The sequence below is a fragment of the Heterocephalus glaber genome, unplaced genomic scaffold, assembly GCF_053883595.1.
Source record: "Heterocephalus glaber isolate CG9 unplaced genomic scaffold, H.glaber_assembly_v1.0 deba00001608, whole genome shotgun sequence".
Lineage (NCBI taxonomy): Eukaryota > Metazoa > Chordata > Mammalia > Rodentia > Bathyergidae > Heterocephalus > Heterocephalus glaber.
Window position 1 is genome coordinate 10307229 of NW_028258379.1, and position 19327 is coordinate 10326555.

Here is a 19327-nt window from a genome sequence, read left to right on the forward strand (position 1 = left end):
AGGGAGGACACTCTGACTAGGTAGAGCTGACCTCAGAACTATGAAGACATAAAATGTTGGCTTTTAGACAAGCACAGGAAAGATAACTGATTTGTCATCCCAAGGAAAGGCTCACTGTGACTCATCCCCTTCCCTTGGAAGGCTTTTAGAGGGAAGGTGCCCATTGATGTCCATTGTCACGGTCAGCATTCTTCTTTCCATCTTCATCCAATCAATACTTGTGAATCTTTTGTGTGAAGCTTTTCTCTCCTTAACTGGGTTTTTATCGTGGCAAAATGCACATAACATAAAATTTATTACTTTAACCATTTCTAAGTATATGGTCCAGTGATGTTAAATATATTCTCATTATTGAGCAACCAATCTCTAGAATTTTCTCATCTGGCAAAACTCAAACTCTGTACCCAATGAACAATAATGTCCCACCCCTAGCCCCAGGCCCTGCCAACCACTGCTCTGCTTCCTGTCTCTATAAATCTGACAGCATTAGATACCTCACAGAAGGGAGTCATGTATTACTTGTTTTTTTCTGACTGGCTTATTTTACTTAGTATAATGTCGAGGTTCATCTATGTCACAGCATGATTCCCCTGCCCAGCCTTGTACTGTCTGCTTGACCTGGCTGTATTTCTACCCACCCCAATCTTATTTACCTTTGAGACCGAGTTCCTGAAAGCCAGAAGTTCCTCTTCATGTGGGCCAGATCTAAGAACAACCTTCAGACAGCCTCTAAATTAATGATAATCTGACCTGCAGGTACATGGCTGGTACTATGACAGGTGAGAAATGCCATGACGATGACCAGGAGAACCATAGAAGGAGCAGAAAGGGGGTGGCACCTGAAAAGACAGGCTCTTCCTCCTCTTCATTAGCCTATCCCTCCTCTCATTGCTCTTACCCTATGTCTATAGCCCCTGCACCGCAAACTTGTCATGTTCTTAGACAAGGATAGAAGTCTCCTGCACTGCTTAGTGCTTTGCCTTTTTATTGGTTCCACGATTCAGAGAGAGAAAAAGAACCCAGCTTGGGGTCACAAATTGGTAACACAATTTTTTTTTTTTGACACAGTGTCTTGCTATGTAGTTTGGGCTGCCCTTGAACTCACCGCAATCCTCCTGCCTCAGCCTCTGAGTGCTAGGATTAGTTGTGTGCCATCACGCCTGGTCTGGTACCACAATTTCTTTCTTTCTTTCCTTCCTTCCTTCCTTCCTTCCTTCCTTCCTTCCTTCCTTTCTGTACTAGGATTAAACACATGCCAAGCAAGTGTTTTCCTACTGAGCTACACCCTCAGCCCTTTCTAAAATTTTTTCTTTTCTTTTCTTCATTTTTATTTTGAGACAGGATCCTTCTGTCTCAGCCTCCTGAAGAGCTGAGATTACAGGCAGTGCACCTGGCTTTCTTTCCTTCTGAAAGCGGAATAATATCCTGTCACTTTTTGTAAAGAAAAAAACCGATGAGATCTTATTCTTCTGACAATTCAGGGCCAGTGAAGAAGGGCGCTGTCTGTCTTGACCCAGCAGAGGGGAAATTGGGCCCCCAGCCTCCCCTTCCTCCTCTGTCCTCCCCACCCTGGCCCTGTGTTAGGGACGCTTTGGTGTCACTTCCTCCTTCCTCCCAGCAGATGGCAGCATGCTCCGAGCCGCCCGCAGACTCAGGTGGGAAAGTGGGCTGGGGCTGCCGGGGTGGGGGCTCGGTGCAGCTGTGCCGGGTGGGCGAGATCCGGGTTGAGTCGGGTGCTTGTTCTCCTCTTTAAGATGCCAAACAACCGAGTCTGCTCCAACCATCGTCTGTCAAGAGTCCGTTATATCCCAAGCACCTCCACACTGATTTCTTTTGTTCTCACAGTATAATTTTGGTTTATAAAAATTAAAAAAAGAAACCCAGAAGTTAAGGGACTTATGCTAGGTCACAGGGCTTGGAGATGGGAACCCAGGTCTCCGAGCTCAAGGCCAGTGTTCTTCCTAGCACGCCCTGGAAAAATGTAAAAACTTTCAGTGAGTTTTCTTCATTCGTTTAGTAAGTATATTACTGATCTCTATTTCAGGGCCTAAGAATTTCCACTCAGATCCTTCTGTCATGAGGTTTTTATTTTGTTTTGTTCTTATCCTGGGGGGTTGAACTCAGGAACCAGCCCTTTTTATTTTATATTTTGAGACATTTGTCTCACTAAGTTGCTAAGTTGCTCAGGCTGCAATCCTCCTGCCTCAGCCTCCAGAGTGCCTGGGATTATAGTTGTGTGCCACCACACCTGGCTCTATCATAAATTCTTTTTTCTTTTGGTACCAGGGATCGAACTCGGGTCCTTGCTCTTGCGCAGCAGGCAGTGAAACCACTGAGCTAAATCCCCGGCCCTATCATAAATTCTTACAGTGTTGATTCAGCACTCAGTCCCCAGAGAATTCTTTTCTGCAAGTCTTCTGGATCCAGTGTTGCAGGTTCCGAAGGCCAGAACCTCCTAAGGACTTCAAAGAGTAACTGAGCCTTTTCTTGCTTCCCCCACGGCCTCCACACCAGGGCTCTCTTGACCTTTACCCTCCTGTCCCTTTCTTTGCCTCCATGGATCCAGTGTCCCATGGAATAGAAGCAGCCTTGCAGGAAGGAGGCAGCCAAGGAAGCCCCAGGGCTGGGCACCAGAGGCCTGGATGGTGCTGAAGAGCCAGTGATTAATCCAAGACATCAGCCCTGTTTGTAAGAGGAGGATGAGCGATGACAGTCACACACTGCTTAATGATGGCAGTTAGGTGACCTTGTCGTGTGCAAGTGGCAACGTCCTTACGCAGACCAAGATGGCTACCACGTCCTCTCCTCTTAGGCACTTGTCCATGTGGTCCATCATTGACAGAAACATTGTCATGGAGCATGTGGCTGTGGTACTCACTGAGCCTCCCTTAATTCTGATGCTGGCCTTTCCACCCTGGAGAGCTTGGTTTGGACTGGTGTCACCTTTCTGAGAAATGAATGGCAGTGGTCTTTTCGCTTTTGTTTCCTGGAGTCAGTAGCACTCACACTGTGATGCATTATTAAGGGGTTTTTTTGTTGTTTTTTGTGGGGTTTTTTGGTACCGGGGATCGAACTCGGGTCCTTGCACTTGCGCAGCAGGCAGCGAAACCACTGAGCTAAATCCCCAGCCCCTTGTGATGCATTATTGAATGTCTTCTGTACTTCTCCTCTGTAACATCTTTACCTTCCTGCATGTGGCGTCCACAGCAGAGCACCTGCCCATCTAAGTGGCTGCAGCAGCAGGCACTGTGGGTTCACCCCAGTGGTCCTCAGAGAGGGGCAGGCTCCTGGGGGCACACGGGGGCCTCCTTAGAGGACAGGGGCTCAACTTGTATGGTTGTCCTCCCCCCGCCCCCAGTATAGGGGATTGAACCAGCAGCTACATTCCCACATCTTTAACCCTTTATTTCAAGACAGAGTCTCACTAAATTACCCAGGCTGGACTTGAATTTTCAATCTTCCTCTCTCAGCCTCCCCAGTAGCTGAGATCACTGAGTGCACCACCTGGCTGGATGCTTTCTTGAATGGCTTTCTTCTCTTAAAAAAAAAAAAAAGTAAAGGAGGTCTTTCTTAGTTTTCGGTTTTTTGTGGTTTTTAGCCTTGAACTCTCAGTAATTCTTCTGCTTCACTTCCCAAGTGCTGGGGTCACGGCGTGTGCCACCACGCCCAGCTTCCTTACTTTCAGTACATGGATCGACACTGGCAACCCACACCTGATGCCAGGATGTCATGCCATGGTCACGTTAGGAATTCTGAGTTCCACAATTTGGAGGCGGCAGTGACAATAACACTCTCCCAGGTCATATTCAGGGTATTGTGATGTTCAGCCTGAGCACCTTAGTGAGACTCTGTCTCAAAAATATTTTTTTTTTTTAGAGGGCCGCGAGGTCTGGCGGGTAAGTAGATGCCAAGAAGTCCAGGGCGTCTTGGCTCACGGTTGGCGGGGAGCCATGCAGAGAGCAGCGCTGAGGGTCGACGGCCGGATCACCTAGGAGCAGGAATTGGGAGAATGGCTTCCCCTGGATGCAGCTCTCCAGCGCACTAGGTATTTCAGAATCAAAACTTGGAAAAATAATTAGGAATGGCTGTGGAAGAACTCCAGTCCATAATAAAGAAATGTCAAATCTTAGAAGAGCATGACTTTGAAGAAGAAGATTTTGGCCTATTTCAGTTAGCAGGCCAAAAACGCATAGAAGAAGGGCACGTAGATCAGTTATTAGAAATTATTCAAAATGAAAAGAATAAGGTCATCATCAAAACCATGGCTGGAACCTTGTTGGTCCTGTTGTTCGGTGCTTTTTAAGGAATGATAAAAGAAAAAAAAATATTCTCTAGGTCTTGATTTACTGGTAAAGTTATGTAATCCAAAGGAATTATTGTTGGGTTTGCTCGAACTGATTGAAGAGCCCTCTGGAAAACAGTTATCCCAAATTATTCTTCTTTTACTTCAGCCATTACAAACAGTGATTCAGAAACTTCCTAACAAGGCATATTCAGTTGGATTAGCATTATCTACCCTTTGGAGTCAACTGTCTCTTCTTCCTGTTCCTTACTCAAAAGAACAAATACAAACAGATGGCTATGGCCTTTGTCAGTGTTGCAAGGCCTTAATAGAGTTCAGTACATCTTTTGTGGAAGAAGTCATTGATGATAAAGAAAACAAGGAAAATGAAAACAAAAAATTAAAGGATGAATTACTGAAATTTTGTTTTAAAAGCTTGAAATACCCTTTACTGACAGCACAATTCCTTGAACAATTTGAAGAAGCAGGAAATGATCCCTTAAGGTGTTTTGCAACTGAAATAATAGATTTTTATTAGCAATTGGATACCCTTTTCCAAAAATTATTTTTAATCATGGAAGGAAAAAGAGGATATGGAATTACCTTGAATTTGAGGAAGAAGAAGACAAATAATTACCAGACTCTATGGCCTCTCTGGCATATCTAGTATTTGTTCAGGGCATCAAAATTGATCAGCTGCCAGTGGTTTTAAGCCCTTCATACATTTTGCAGTTTAATATGGGGCATATTGAAGTCTTTTTGCAAAGAATAGAAGAGTCTGTTTTGTCCAAAGGATTGGAACTACTGAAGAATGGTTTATTGAGAACAGAAGATAACAGTCTACTTTACCAGTACTTAGAAATCAAGAGTTTCCTTACTGTACCTCAGAGCTTAGTCAAAGTAATGACACTTTGCCCCATTGAGACATTGAGAAAAAAAGGGTTAGCCATGCTTCAGTTGTATATTAACAAGTTGGATTCACAAGGCAAATATACATTATTTAAGTGCTTGTTGAATACAAGTAATCACTCAGGTGTGGAGGCCTTTATTATTCAAAATATCAAAAATCAAATTGATATGTCATTTAAGAAAACATCTAACAAATGGTTTACAGGACCACAGCTGATTTCTCTTTTAGATTTGGTACTGTTTCTCCCAGAGGGTGTTGAAACAGATTTACTACAAAACTCAGGTAGGATTATGGCTGCATTAAATTTATTGAGGTATTGGGTTATCAAAGATAATGAAAATGACAATCAAACTGGATTGTGGACAGAACTTGGAAAGATTGAGAATAATTTCTTAAAGCCACTTCATACAGGACTTAATATGTCAAAAGCACACTATGAAGCAGAAATTAAAAATAGCCAAGAAAATAACCAAGTTCAAAACTCTAAGAACTTTTGTTCTGTAACCTTTGTTCTGTAACAATGGGTAGAGAAGAGATCCCCAATACGCCTCCTGAAATCCAGCTTAAGGTCCTACATTCAGCTCTTTTCACATTTGATTTGATTGAAAGTGTTCTAGCTCAAGTAGAAGAACTCATTAGATGATTTCTTAATAGCAGCCATTCTTTCTGGGGCGAGGTGGAATCTCAGTGTTGTTTTCATCTACGTCTCTCGAATGACCAGTGATGTTGAACATTTTTTCGTATATTTATTTGCTGCTTTTACTTCTTTGTCTGAGAAATGTCTATTCATTTCAGATGCCCATTTTTGAATTGGGTCTTTGAATCTAGGGGGTTTGATTTTTTTCAGAAGAACTCATTGAAATAAAAACAAAGTCTACCTCTGAAGAAAATGTTGGAATAAAGTAAAAGTTCTACTTCCTAAATAAAAATTAATAAAAAAAATTTTTTTAAAGGCTGAAGATATAGCTCAGTGTGAAAGCCCTGGGTTCAATTCCAGGGGAGAGGGGAGAGGGGAGAGGGAGGTCTTGGTAGCAAGAGGAAAAGGAGTTGAGAAAATGTGCAAGTTGGCTGACCAGTAATGCCTGCCGTGAGACCACTGAGGATTGGATTTATATTGACTGGTCATCAGTGATGCAGGCCATGGAGTGAACGCTGAGACTCAAAATGTTTTCTCCAACAATACAATATGTACACATGGGGAGTGATACTGAAAACCACTTTGTTCAAACATCTTCGAGCCCTGCATACCCCTCATCGTTCACTAATTCTTCCTTTGAAAAAGGACTTGGGCTTCCTCCCAGGCATCCACCCCCAGAGGACCAAATTCAGGGAATAAATCCTAATTGATCTAACCCAATCATGACAATTATACCTCTCAGCCAGAGATTCTTTAGGGGTAGATATGTGACCTTCAAGATGAGAAGTCTGCTGGAGGACATCTGCGGTAGGGGGTTTTCTTCCCCCATTTTAAAAAAGAGTCAGGGTATGGTGGCACACACCACTAATCCCAGATTCTGTACTCAGGAGGCTGGGGGACAGCCTGGGCAATTTGTTCTCCAAATAAAAAAACAAAATGATCTTGGGATGGAGCTCACTGTGAAGGCTCTGGGTTCAATGCTTAATACAAAAATGAATGAATAAATAAAGGTCAGAGAGTTAATTCAATTCCTTTATCTCCACTGGCTTTCCTGTGTCGAGATAGGGCACTAGAACTAAGGCAGCCAATTTGGGACCACGAGGACGACTGGGCTGAGGACCAAGCCAGCATATCTAGGATGGCCAAGCAGACAGATGGCAAGGAGTCTTGGTCTTTACTAAAGTGTTGAATCACTGAAGTAGGGAGGCCTTCTTGTTACATGAGATAATTTACTTTAACTTTCCTTATTCTTTAGACCTTTTTTTTGTTTGTTGGGTACTGAAGTCAGAGTGTTCACACTGAGCTGCATTGCCAGCTGTGGCCGAGCTCGGCCCTGAGTGCCATATTGGGGTGCCACCTGTAGCCAATCCCACCCAGCCAGTCTTGTTCCAGGACCTAAACCCGCTGCTTTGTTCTCCCTGACCTAGGGATAAACGAGGATGAGTGACAAAAAACACAGAGTCAGCTTAACACACGGGCAGCCAGGGGGCTCCTGCCTCTAGTAGGCAGAGAAGCCTCCAGCCTTTGGCTCACCTCACCTTTATTCACCCGAACACAAGCATGAGCAATCAAAGTAACACAAGATTCATCTGGCTTCCAATATCCTTAGTACATTCTCTGGTAAACAACAACCTCAGATGCCTTAACTTTTACCTAATATGCAGTCACCCTTGAATGCAGCCTTTCTCTTGTGTGCTCACAGAGGAGGCCAATTAGGCCTTAACTCTCTGGTCTTGAACATTCAGCCCTTTTAAATTTTTTTATTTTTATTTTGAGACAGGGTCTCACTGAATTGCTAAATTGCCCAGGTTGGGCTTGAACTTGTGATCCTCCTGCTGCAGCTGCCCAGGCATGCACCACCACTCCCAGCTTCTTAGGCCCTATTAACTGGATTTTCTGTTATTTGCAAACAAAAGCAGTCTAATCAATAGTCATCTTAGTGCTTGTATGATTTCTAAAATCTGAAGGACCGTCCCTAAAGTCAAAACATTTTTCAGTTATAGACTAAAATTCATCAATTGCTGAGTTTATCAATTTATTCCTTCAACAAATATTTCTGAAGAGCCTACAACTGTATTTTTAAAAATTCTGATACTTTTTTTTACAATTCAGAATCTCTGAAATTGAGATATATCTTAAATTAACAGCATCTCACAATTGCTCTTGGCTATGTGGCAGCTTTGGTGAGGTTGTCATTACCTGTACCAAACGTCAAAAGTTCCAGCATCAAAACTTGCAGAATTGGTGGGGCTAGGTGGCACATGCCCATAATCCCAGCTACTGAGGAACAGAGGTGGGGGTGGCAGGCTCTGGGCTAGCCTGGGCAACTTAGGGAGACCCTGCCTCAGAAAAGGGGGTGGGGGGCTGGGGCTGTAGATAAATATGAAGGCCCTGGGTTCAATCCCCAGTACTGGGGTGGGGGTCGCACAGTGTGTGACAATAGCTTGGGAAAACAAATCCTCAAACACTCGCTCTTAACCCAGAAGCATCACATGGCTTCGGAGGAGGCGTGAATCAGACATGTTTGGCAGCATGGTGACAGGGGAGTCGAAATAAGCTAAAGCCACATAATTGTCAGGCTGGCAAGAGCCCAGCACATGTGCCCCTTCATTGTTTTATGGGTTTTTTTGAGAAATGCTTCATTACCAACCCTCATGATTCCACCGAGGATGATAGCATTGTGAAAAATAGATGGCCGTTGTGAACTCTGAGTCTGAGAGAGGAGTTGGATTTTGAATGAGAAGTTCTAGACATACCTTAGCCAACTTATTTCACTTCTATTTTCTATTTTATTATGTATAAGAGTGATTTATGATAGGAATCTATGATTAACCAAATATATAAAAGCTCTTTTGAATAATATGAAAGAAAATTTCGAAGACACAGTATCATACCTTATTTGCAGCATTTTTATTTCTTAGCCATACATAAAATAATAGTGTACCATATGCTCAATGACCTGTTAAGGTAGGTGACATACAGCATGTGCCAAGCACTGCTAGGGTTCAGGGGTTACAGCAGTGCACAAATCAGACAACACTTGGTAGTTTGTGCAATCCTTTGCATGTCACTCAGGGACCTAGGTGACAGCTATTTCCTTTTATCAACCTGAGGCTTCCAAGGTTGTCGTGGGGTGGCAGTCTTCAGTCGCCCATGAAGACTTCTGCTTTTCATTGTGTCTGGAAGTGGCCCAGAGCACCTCCGTTTTCATTTCATTGGCTGACATTTGCCCACATCTACTTGCAGAGGAGTTTGGGAAATGTAGTCGGGCTGAGCTTTGTTGATGAATATGAACATGGTACATGGTACACACTGCAAACAACTGGAGGTAGAAGAGTCCCAGTAGCCCAGGAACTCCCCAAAAGAAAACAAAACCTCCCACCTGCCTGTCCTTTACAGACTCTTTTGAATACTCTCTTGAATATCAGACACACCATCAAATAGGAAGATGCTTGTGGAAATTGGCCCTATAGGGTTAAGGGAGCCAGTGGTACTTACGCTGAATCATGAATCTCCACTTGAGATACCTGAGGGTAGAAGAGCATTTTCAGGATGTACAACAGAGCAATGGTGCTGAAGTAGCCTGGGTATGGGTTTGGTTTTGCCAACTATGTGCTGTGTGACTTAGGCAAAGTACTTAACACTTCTGGGCACCAGAGTCATCAAATGTAAATGTGGCTGTAACACCTCACAGGTTCTCTTGAGGATCTGAGGGTCTGGGGAGCTGAAGCTGGGGAGGCCTCTGTGTGTTGTCACACTTTATAGACACCGCACTGTTGAGAGCTCTCAAAGGGAACATTCCAGGCATTCCTGGATCCTTTAACCTGGTCCTGACGTTCAGCTTTTGGCCAGTTCCCCTTGCTGCCCTAGCAGCTCCTGGTGTGAAGAAGTTGATAGCAAGCTCCTAACGTTCAAGCCCAGAGAGGTGATGCAATTTCTTCACGTGTAGCCACAGGTGGATGGGAGCTGAGAAGATTCCACCTGGGAATAGCACTTCAGGCTGTGGTGACAGAGCATAGTGGCTCCCAAAGCTGGGAGGGACTCGGAATCCAAGTGTTAGCTCAGGGCTTCTAACTTTGGGCTCAATCAGAAGAAAGCTGATTCTCTGCTTGCCTTTGCTTTTTCGCGTGGTGACCTTGCTCTGTCCCACTGCAAACATTTGAGGAGGACACGGCCGAGGGCAGCCCCAGTGTGGCTCCCAGAGGGAGCAGAGAGCTGCTTTCTTCAGGGCCCTGGCATTCATTATCAGGTGATATGCCCACCCCTTGGGTGAATCACTGTTGTGAGAGAATGGGCTTCTATAATTGCCCATGTAATCCACCAGTGTGGTGTGTATGTTTACACGTGCATGCATGTATGCAATTTGCAACCTGCCAGGGCAGATGATTGCATCATGGGACTGCTATTGTTGAGCAACAGCAGGACCGAAGCCTTTTTTTTTTTTTTTTCAACTCCAGCTGCTGCTTCCTGAAGGCTGGGTTGGCAATGGTTGTCATGGCAACAGCCTGATGGGGTGGTCTTGAATGATGTACGCCTGTGGATGAGTCCCATTCTTGCTAATAGCCAAAGAAAGACAAAGCCCAGTATTTAGAGCAGCCTGATTCTCAACTTTTTGATTTAATTTAATTTTGTGGGGCTGGGGATGGAACCCAGAGCCTCACGCGTGCTAGGCAAGCACTCTACCACTGAGCTACATCCTCATCCTTCAACATTTTTTTAGCTCACATCCTAGCCACGAAGATTATTAAGCTTTACTACTTGTGATTTGAATGACAAAACATGAAATGATATAAATACTAATCATTGTTATTGTAATGATTATTATTTTAAGTTATATTAGAACATTGGACGTAGTTTCAAACTCCGCAGTAGCTTGGCCCATACTGACACCCAGCCCTCCCAGGAGAAAGTTCCCTTCCCCTCCTATCTTCTCCTGAATTGCTGTTTCGCGGTGGCCTCTTCAGATGGGCCTTCTCGCCGTGCCACAGTGAGTCGGTTCCACCAGCACAGGAGTGCGAGGCTCTGAGCCCATGAGCCATTCTGTTCGTGGGTGGAGAAGCCGGGCCAGGAGAGGCAGAGCTCCTCAAGCAATCATAACCGCGCAATGCAACAGCTAAAGTGTAATTGTTTTTCTAACCCCGCTTGGTAATTCTGAGAGGTGGCACCCCACTGAGTACAGGAAGATCTATTCAGCTACTGAAGAAAGGATCTCTGTGACCCAGCTGGACCTGCCCAGGGCTCCCGGGGAATCCTGAGGAAGTGTGCTTGGCGCCCCCTGGCGGAACCTAACCGTAAGGCAGGGGAGAGGCCAGGGGAACTGAGGGAGACCTGGAGTCCCCCAAACTCCACCTCTGTCACTAAGGTCTAACTACAGGCGCAGCAGGGCCAAATGATGCACGCCTGTAATCCCAGCACTCTGGGAGCCTCAAGCACGAGGATCACAAGTTCGAGACCAACCAGAGCACTTTAGAGATTTAAGGAGACTCAAAAACAGAGGGGCAGCAGGGCTGGTGGTGGGGGCCGGGGGTGGGATGGGGATGTAGCTCAATGTGAAGGCCCTGGGTTCAATCTCAATCCGCCCCTCATCTCCGTCTTCCCTGCCCCTCCCCCTCCCTAGTGGCTTCTCCCCAAGCACAGCCTCCTGCAGAGAGCTGCCACCTGTCCCACCTCACTTACTAGACAAACAAGAGCCTGGAATCTAGGAATTAATAGAGCAATAGGGGATGCCCAGCACCCTCTGGTTCCATTCTTTTTTACAAGGGGATCTTGCCCGAGTGGATTTGTGCCATTTCAGAAGGATGTGTGCTCTGTGTAAATAAATGAAGGGGCGCTCTTCCGGGTAAAGACTTCATTAGCATACTAGACTCAGGGGCAGGCTGGCAGGAACCTCTTTCCCAGGGCAGATCAGAAGGTTTTGGGAACTGCAGAATCAAGGGTTGGGCTGGGAGTCGTGCTGAACACACCAAAGTACAGAGAATGCCAGGTACCCAGTGGCAGAGGCTGCGGTACTAAATCAGTTACGCTGATTGTTGATTATCAACTGCTCCCTCAGGATGTCTCAGGAGTGTCCTTTGCTCTCAGTAGCATTTGGGTGGCATGCAGGCTGGGACTGTGCTGTGGTTTAGATCTGGAATGCTCCCCCACAGCCTCAGGCTTTCTGAAGATATTGGATTTGAGGCTGCTACACTCATCAGTGGATTGAGCCATCTGTGGATCATAGCTAAATGTGCTGTTAGGAAGTGGGGCCTGGTTGAAAGAGATGTGTCACTGGTGTGTGCTTTCGGAGGATATCTTAGTTACTTTCTCATCATTGAGATATAATATCTGACATCTACAAGAGAGGTTTATTTTGGCTCACAGTTTGTAGAGGTTTCAGTCCATAGTTGGCTGGTTCCAAGGCAGGGTGGCATGGCAGAGGGGCATCGCAGAGGAGAAATAGTCTGTGCTGGTTGCTTGATTGTGTCAACTTGAGTAAGTAACACCCAACTGAATTGGCTCAGCATAGTTCTGGGCATGGAGGACCCATACTAGGGAGGATTATTGCCAGAATGGTATAAAAGGAAATGAAGAAAGTAGGCTTGCTTCAGTTCTCTTCAGAGGAGTTCCCGTTTTCGTTTTCACCTTGGGTGTCATCTCCTAGCTTCCAGCACAGGCTTTTCAGCCCCCAACACTGACCCTTCAGCCTTCTTGTGCAGACCCTTTGGCCTCCTGATACAGACTCACCCAGGACACTACGCTGAGCTCCAGGCCTTTGACTGGATCCTTTGGATCCCCGGTGTGCAGACAGACCCTCTGTACTCTTCCTCTCCTGACTCTGTAGGCAGCCATTGTAAGCCAATCTGTAAATTCTGGTTTATTTATGTATCTTGTATTAAATCTGTTTTCTCTAGTAGGCACTGACTGATACACAGTCCATGGCATGGTAGGCAGGAAGCAGCAACCCATCACAGTGACCCACCTCTTCCCACCAGGCTTCACCTCCCAACATCACACCCGGCTATAAACCCGTGAGTAGACTAAGCCAGACATACTCATGATCTAGTCACCTCCCAAAAGGCCCACCTGTGAGCACATAAGGACATCTAGATACAAGCTGTAACAGAGGTCACATCTCCCTCTGGGGCTCCTCCCTTCTCCCTGTCTTTCTCTGGCTGCCATAGGATGAACAGCTGTCCTTTGCCACACCCTTCCACCATGCCCTTTTGGCCTTGGAGCCAGCGACTAGGGACTGAATCCTCTAAAAACCATGAACAGAAATAAACCTCTTCTCCTTTAGGTTGTAAGTGTTGGCTATTCTGTCTCAGTGACAGGAAAGTGACAAAGCCAGATTGTTTCAACAGTGTGTACCTCAAGGATTCTGGAGCAGCCAGAACATGCTACTGGGAGGCTCCTTCCTATTGATGAATTTGTTTACCTCCATAGTCTGTATTGCCCCTCACCTCTTGAGGTAGCAGGGCTATTCCTTTTACAGTTTCCATTTTAAAGATGAGGATGCAAAGGCCAGAGAGTGCTGGTCCCGTGAGAACCTTGAAATCCCATTCACTCCTAGTCCTGCTCACCTCTTCCCCCATCCTTAAGTAGAAGAAGGATGCTAGGAGGAATTGATCTAAGTGACTGGTCAGAGGTGACACTCTAGGGCCATGTGGGCTGGGGTGGGGGTTACCTCCTCAGCTCTTCAGAGTCCCTGTCCTGGGACTCCCCTCACTGTGTGATCATGAGGTGGGTGCCTTGGACTTGGGGTGCCTGGGTGTCAGGCAGAAGTCGTGCTTATTTTTCTTTGGCATGTACCTCCTTGCACTCTCCTTCCTTATGATGGGAGTGCTAAGGAGGTGTGGAATTCAGCAGAAAAGAAACAGCCTACTTAGGTAAGCCTCCAATCTGTATTAAAGCATCCCTCATCTGGGGCAGCCTGGTCCATCAGGACGGAAAAGCTTCAGTAATAAACAGTTTGCTTTTACCTGGTCTGCGATGGGATGGGATGATGCAAGGTCTCTGGTCCAATCCTGTTATCCCATCCTCACCTCACTCACATCACACAGGGGTGACCTCCCTAAGGTCCTACCATCACGAAAGGCAGACCTGGGTCTGGAACTTTCCACCTCCAACTCATCAATCTCCTTTAGTCTCTTCCAGTCCTGAAATAATGCTGAGGCAAAGTGGGAGTATCTTGTTACTTTCTCATTGCCTAGACAACATACATGACACCCACAAGTTAAAGGAGAAAAGGTTTATTGTAGCTCACAGTTTGTAGAGGTTTCAGTCCACCATTGGATGGCTCCAAGGCAGGGTAGCATGGCAGAGGAACATTGCAGAGGAGAAACAGTCCATGGCATGGCTGGCAAAACCCAGCAAGCCTTCTGCACTTTTATTGCATCCAGGCTACAAGCCTATTGGATGGTGCCACCCACACCCAGGGTGGGATTTCCCATTCTCCACACCCAGAATTATGCTAAACCAGTTAGTGGACTAATCCAGTACCAACACCCTTAATCCCAGTATCACAAACCCATGACCCAGCCACCTCCTAAAAGCACGACTTATGAGCACATGAGGTTTTGGGGGAACATCTAGATACAAGCCATAACAGGAAGGATGGCTCTGGCCTTGGGGATCCAGGAGGAGTTCTTCACACTGCTTTTGGTCCCTACTTCAGTTCACTGTGCGCTGGTGGACAGGCTGTGCCACAACAGTTGCAATGCTGGGAAGCAGGGTGACCCATCACTCAGAGCAGCTGCCCCGACCTGACCAAGCTCTTTCTCCAGTTGTGCAGTGAGCTAAAGTCCTTGGGTACTTCCAAGACTGATGAAAGGAGGAAATTTATTCCATATCTTTCCTTCCCTCTTGCCACTCCCTCCTTCTCTGTCTTCTTTCCCTCCCCTCTCTCTCCCTTCCATTCCTTCCAATCTACATAGATGCAGCCCTGAGGCAGGGTGCTATCTATTGCTTCTCTAGGTTAAGAAGCATCAGAAGTCAAACACTTCCCCTGAGTCAGGAGCTGTGCTAAATTATTCATAGGCAAAATCCATTGCAAGTTTAGAGTGATTTTTCTTCAAGGTTGTAGCTCTGGGTGAAGGGAGAAATGAACATCCTAACACTCGTGGAGGTGAGAAACACTGCCAGAGTTCAGACAGTCCAGAGCCTCCATCTCCTGTGGCCCTGCAAAGAGAAACACTGCATGGGAATTCACACTACCTTGGCCTTGGCTGGATGGAAGCATGGCCTCCTGAACTTGTCTGTGGATGGATGGATTCAGTGTATGAGGAAATACTTGGGTCTCATCCAAGCTCTGCACCTGTGGGCAGTCCATCTCCCCCTGTGCTGGACCACTCCAAAGGGCTTCAGAGAACCCAGAGTTACCTGACAGAGACCCTGGTTGGAGAGGGGTGGAGGTACCCAGCAGTGAGAGTGTGTGAGTGCTAACTTGCAACCTTCAGGCATGCCATGGGAGGGCTCCTGCTATGGGTGGGGTTGGACCTGATGTCCATGGATGACCATTCAAAACCATCCTGTTGATCAAACTGAGGGTCAAGATCTTCCTCACATCTGAGCATTTTGAAAGATTTCTCATAATTCTAAGATTCAACTACTAGAAATAATTTGGTCCCAAAACAGATTTTTTTTTTTTGGTACTGAGGATCGAACTCGGGTCCTTGCGCTTGCAGGGCAGGTGGTGGAACCACTGAGCTAAATCCCTGGCCCCCCAAAACAGATTTTTAACTTTGATTCTCTTGGACTGAAAAATGGTGAGCTTTATCAGATGTTGGATTCATCTGCTATATTCTACCAGGTCCCCAACTGCTTTCTATTCTCTTCATTCACTCCCTCTGGTGCCCTGGTGTTGGCATTATTTTCCCATAGCCTCTCTTCCCTTCTAGATAGCTTTAGATCCCAGCAATTCTGGATCCAGGTGGACTTAAGTCACTATCTTAGCTTCATTACAGCTGTGTGACCTTCACCAAATTGCCTAACCTCTCTGAGCTTCAACGTCTTCGTCTGTAAAATGAAAATGGTAATAGCTTTTAATTGTAGGAATTTGAAGTTTAAATGAAACAATGTCAATGAAATGCTTAGTAATCCCTTCCAAAGGCTTTGTTCTGTCCTGTCTCCCTTCCCCTTGACCATAGTCTTCCCTAGACCATTCTTCCCTTCCTGCAACAAAGACTTCCAGTGTCCAGTTGGCATTTTTCTTTTTAGTTTTGCTTGACACACGGCTACTGAGCTATACAGTCTTTCCCAGTCTCCCTTTTAGCCAGGAGTTGCCATATGTCCAGGTTCCGCCCAGTGGGATGTAAGCAAAAATAATGTTGTGACTCCTAAAGGAAGACGTTCTTGGCCTGAACATCAGTTTTTCCTGGAAAGTGACAATGGTGCTGGTGAGTTAGCGGTGATCATGCCAATGAGGAAAACACTCTAGAAGACAGCCAAGTCAGATGGAAGAAAGCTGGGCCCCGGCCTGCCATGGGGCGACCTATCTAGACAGGTTCGCCCGCATACCTGTGGACTATTATGCAAGAGAAAACAAGCCTGTCCTCAACCTTCTGTGCATCCTTTAGGCCTTGGCTTAGATGTCTATGGCCCTCCCGTGACCCGTGCTTCCTGTGAACATTCACCACGTCTCCACTAGAGTACACATCTGTTTTGATTTAGATCTATAATGGTCAGGATGGGTCCTGAAAGGGAATGTTCCGCCCTCAGGGGAGACTCAGTTGTGTAACGACTCAGTCTGTGAAGTGTAGCAGGGGTTTCCACACTACATTAATTGTGCCTTGAAAACCTAGGCAAAAACATTTTTTTGGTAAAGTAGGTTGGGTGGGGGAGAAATCTATACATTAAAATTAATTGGTAGAGGTATACAAACCCTTTTGGAATTCGTTTTCACTTTATGTACAGCTGTGGCTGTTGATTTACAAATCTGGGCTGGGGCAGTGCTGGTGGATTTCTGTGGTCACTGTGTAGAGGGAGCTATGCACCTCCAGGACCAAGGCTTGGGCAGCCAAGTCTAAAAGCCAGGGCTTGGTTCGCGGCCAGACTTTCCTTGGAGATGCTTCTCAGGAGAGTTGGCCTTGAAATAAATAGGGCACACACGTGTAAATACTGAGTAGTTTCTCTAGTGTGAGAAACTGAAAGTGTAAATAAGGATTAAAATGATTAAAATGATTAAAATGAATAATTGATAATTTGAAGTATTAAAAGCTCCAAAGGTGTAGGGGTTGTGGGAGGGGAAGGGGAAAGGAAAGAAGGGAAAGGAAAAATTATGAGAAAAGAAAAAAAATGGAAACGAAATCTATGTAAATAGCGAACGGTGGAGGGGTGAAGGGTGCACAGGTAATGGGGAAAAAATAAGAACCAAGATACATCATGTACAGGAACAAACACCCAATGATAAATGTAAACGTACTGTATACCTAAAATGTACCAATAAAAGAATTTAAAAAAAAGAGAGAGTTGGCCTTGGCAGCAGTGGAATGCTGCTGCTTTTTATTAGTGCTTCCTTCTCTTCTGCCAGACCCTTCTTCAGGCTTCTTTCTGCACGCAGTGGCTCTCATGGCAGTCTGTGGGGTTAGATGAAAGCTGGCCTGCCTCACCATCCAGCAGCCTCTGCTTTGGGGACAGCATCACTTAAACAGCATCACCCGCGCGCCGCCCCGCCCCTCCCGCGAGGGCGGCCGCACTGGGCATGCTCAGTCGCGGGGGCCGGTTTCTCGGTCGCAAGTGGAAAGCTTTCTGCACTCGGCCGGAGAGGGAGCCGCCGATCCTGCCCCAACCCGCCGGGCAGTGAACGCGGGCGCCCGGGGCGCGTGGCGCAGCTGCTCCTGCGCACAACCCCGCCGCGCCGGCCGAGTCGCCGCGGAGCGCGAGAGGCGCTCGGGTGCCCGCGCCCGCGCCCGGCCCGAGCAGGAAGCGCAAGCCACGCAGGACCAACTGAAACTAAGTGCGACCCCGCTGCGCCCGCCGCCGCCAGGGCCTCCGAGGAGCTGTACGAGGAGTAGAAGGTTTGTCACTCTTAGGTGACTAAGCAATTTCACAAATAACCAGCAACGTTACAGATCTTTAGGCTCAACTCAGAGGAAGTGGAATTTCTCCTGGTGCACAATGTGTACCACCGCCAATAAGCAGGAACAGTTTCAACTGAACATACCCCACAAAGAAGACCTAAGACAACTTCTGGTGGTCATTGGCCAATGTCAGGTCATATATGATGCCGTTCAACTCTTAGATAAAAAGTGTGATGCTATTGATAGAAAGGTGTCAGAAATTCAGTGCTCACAAGCAAAACACGATTGGGACTCTCCTAGGCAACTCACAAGACAGAGCTCCTCAGATTTGGAAAGAGCTGAAGCCGAGGAAATGGAGAGAATAGATCGTCTCACTTCATTTTCTCACTCTAAAAGTTATAGCCCAACTTCACCAGTTCGCAGACCAGAAGATAATGGTGAGGAAAACATGGCATTTTTGGATTATGAAGAATCACAGGAAATCGAGCAGGAACCCCTGCAGGAGGAGGAGCCATTCTATGGTGGTTCACCAGTTCCTAACCAGTGCTGTGGCAGTACTCACTGTACATGTGTGAGATATTCTGATACGCCTGCCAGCCCCAGGTATCCTGGCAGCAACAGCATGTCGCCTGCAGAAATTTCCACAGTATCACATTCAGCAACTCTGACCCAGAGATATTCCGGCCTGAAACGTAATTTGGACTTGAGCAGCTGTTCCGGGTGCCCGGACAGTAAGCATCCTAGAACATCTTTCCAATACTCAACTGATTTTGCTACAAGTTCTCCAATTGAATCTAAAACTGATACTGTGAAACAAACCTTCCCTGAAAACCCTTTTAACTGGTCTGTGGAAGATGTGATCCAGTTTCTGAACCATACAGATCCTCAGATATCAGGCCCCCTCACCTGGCTCCTGAGGACACAGGAAATTGATGGGAAAGCCCTGCTGCTGCTCAATAATGACATAATCATTAAGTATATGGGTTTGAAGCAAGGGCCATCCCTGAAGCTATGCCACTACATTGAAAAGCTTAAAGAAAAACAAGGTGTTTTCGGAAATGTAGATTGAGTTTACCAATTCATTTTCTTGTCCTTGGTTTTTGTTTTGCCGACAGTTCCTCTCAAAATGTTATATCCAGAATTGCAAAACGATGTTATAGTTAAGTCTACTTCTTGAAAAGCCATTTAACATGTTAGCATTAACATATTCAAACTGGAAGTTCATTCCTTCTGTGTTTTTATTATTTTTTATGTATAGTTAACAAATATATTTCATGCAAAAAATATATATTTCAACCAGCAAAACAAAAAACAAAACAAAACCAAAAATTTTTGATTTGGGAGAGGAAATACCAGGGATTGAAAACTTCTATAATTAAATCCAAGAGAATTTTACCTCAGAAGAGAATTTAAGGTTAAATCTGTGGCTATCATATCTTTCTCAGATATTCTGATACTGTAGTGTACTGTTCATGTTCTACCAATTTCCACAAAAGCAATAG

At 45.8% G+C, this 19327-nt stretch overlaps 1 protein-coding gene and 1 pseudogene across 1 annotated transcript; both read left to right on the forward strand.

Moving 5' to 3' along the window:
- Positions 1–3550: 3550 nt before the first annotated feature.
- On the forward strand, positions 3551–6151 carry LOC101705959 (glomulin-like; annotated as a pseudogene).
- Positions 6152–17922: 11771 nt separating this feature from the next.
- LOC101697775 (sex comb on midleg-like protein 1) lies at positions 17923–18894 on the forward strand. Its single transcript, XM_004837495.1, has one exon. The coding sequence runs from the start codon at positions 17923–17925 to the stop codon at positions 18892–18894; it is 972 nt and encodes a 323-aa protein (XP_004837552.1).
- The last annotated feature ends 433 nt before the right edge of the window (positions 18895–19327 follow it).

Excerpts from the sequence above, each read along its gene's own strand:
- LOC101697775 (XM_004837495.1), top strand. The coding sequence starts at position 17,923 with ATGTGTACCACCGCCAATAAGCAGGAACAGTTTCAACTGAACATACCC.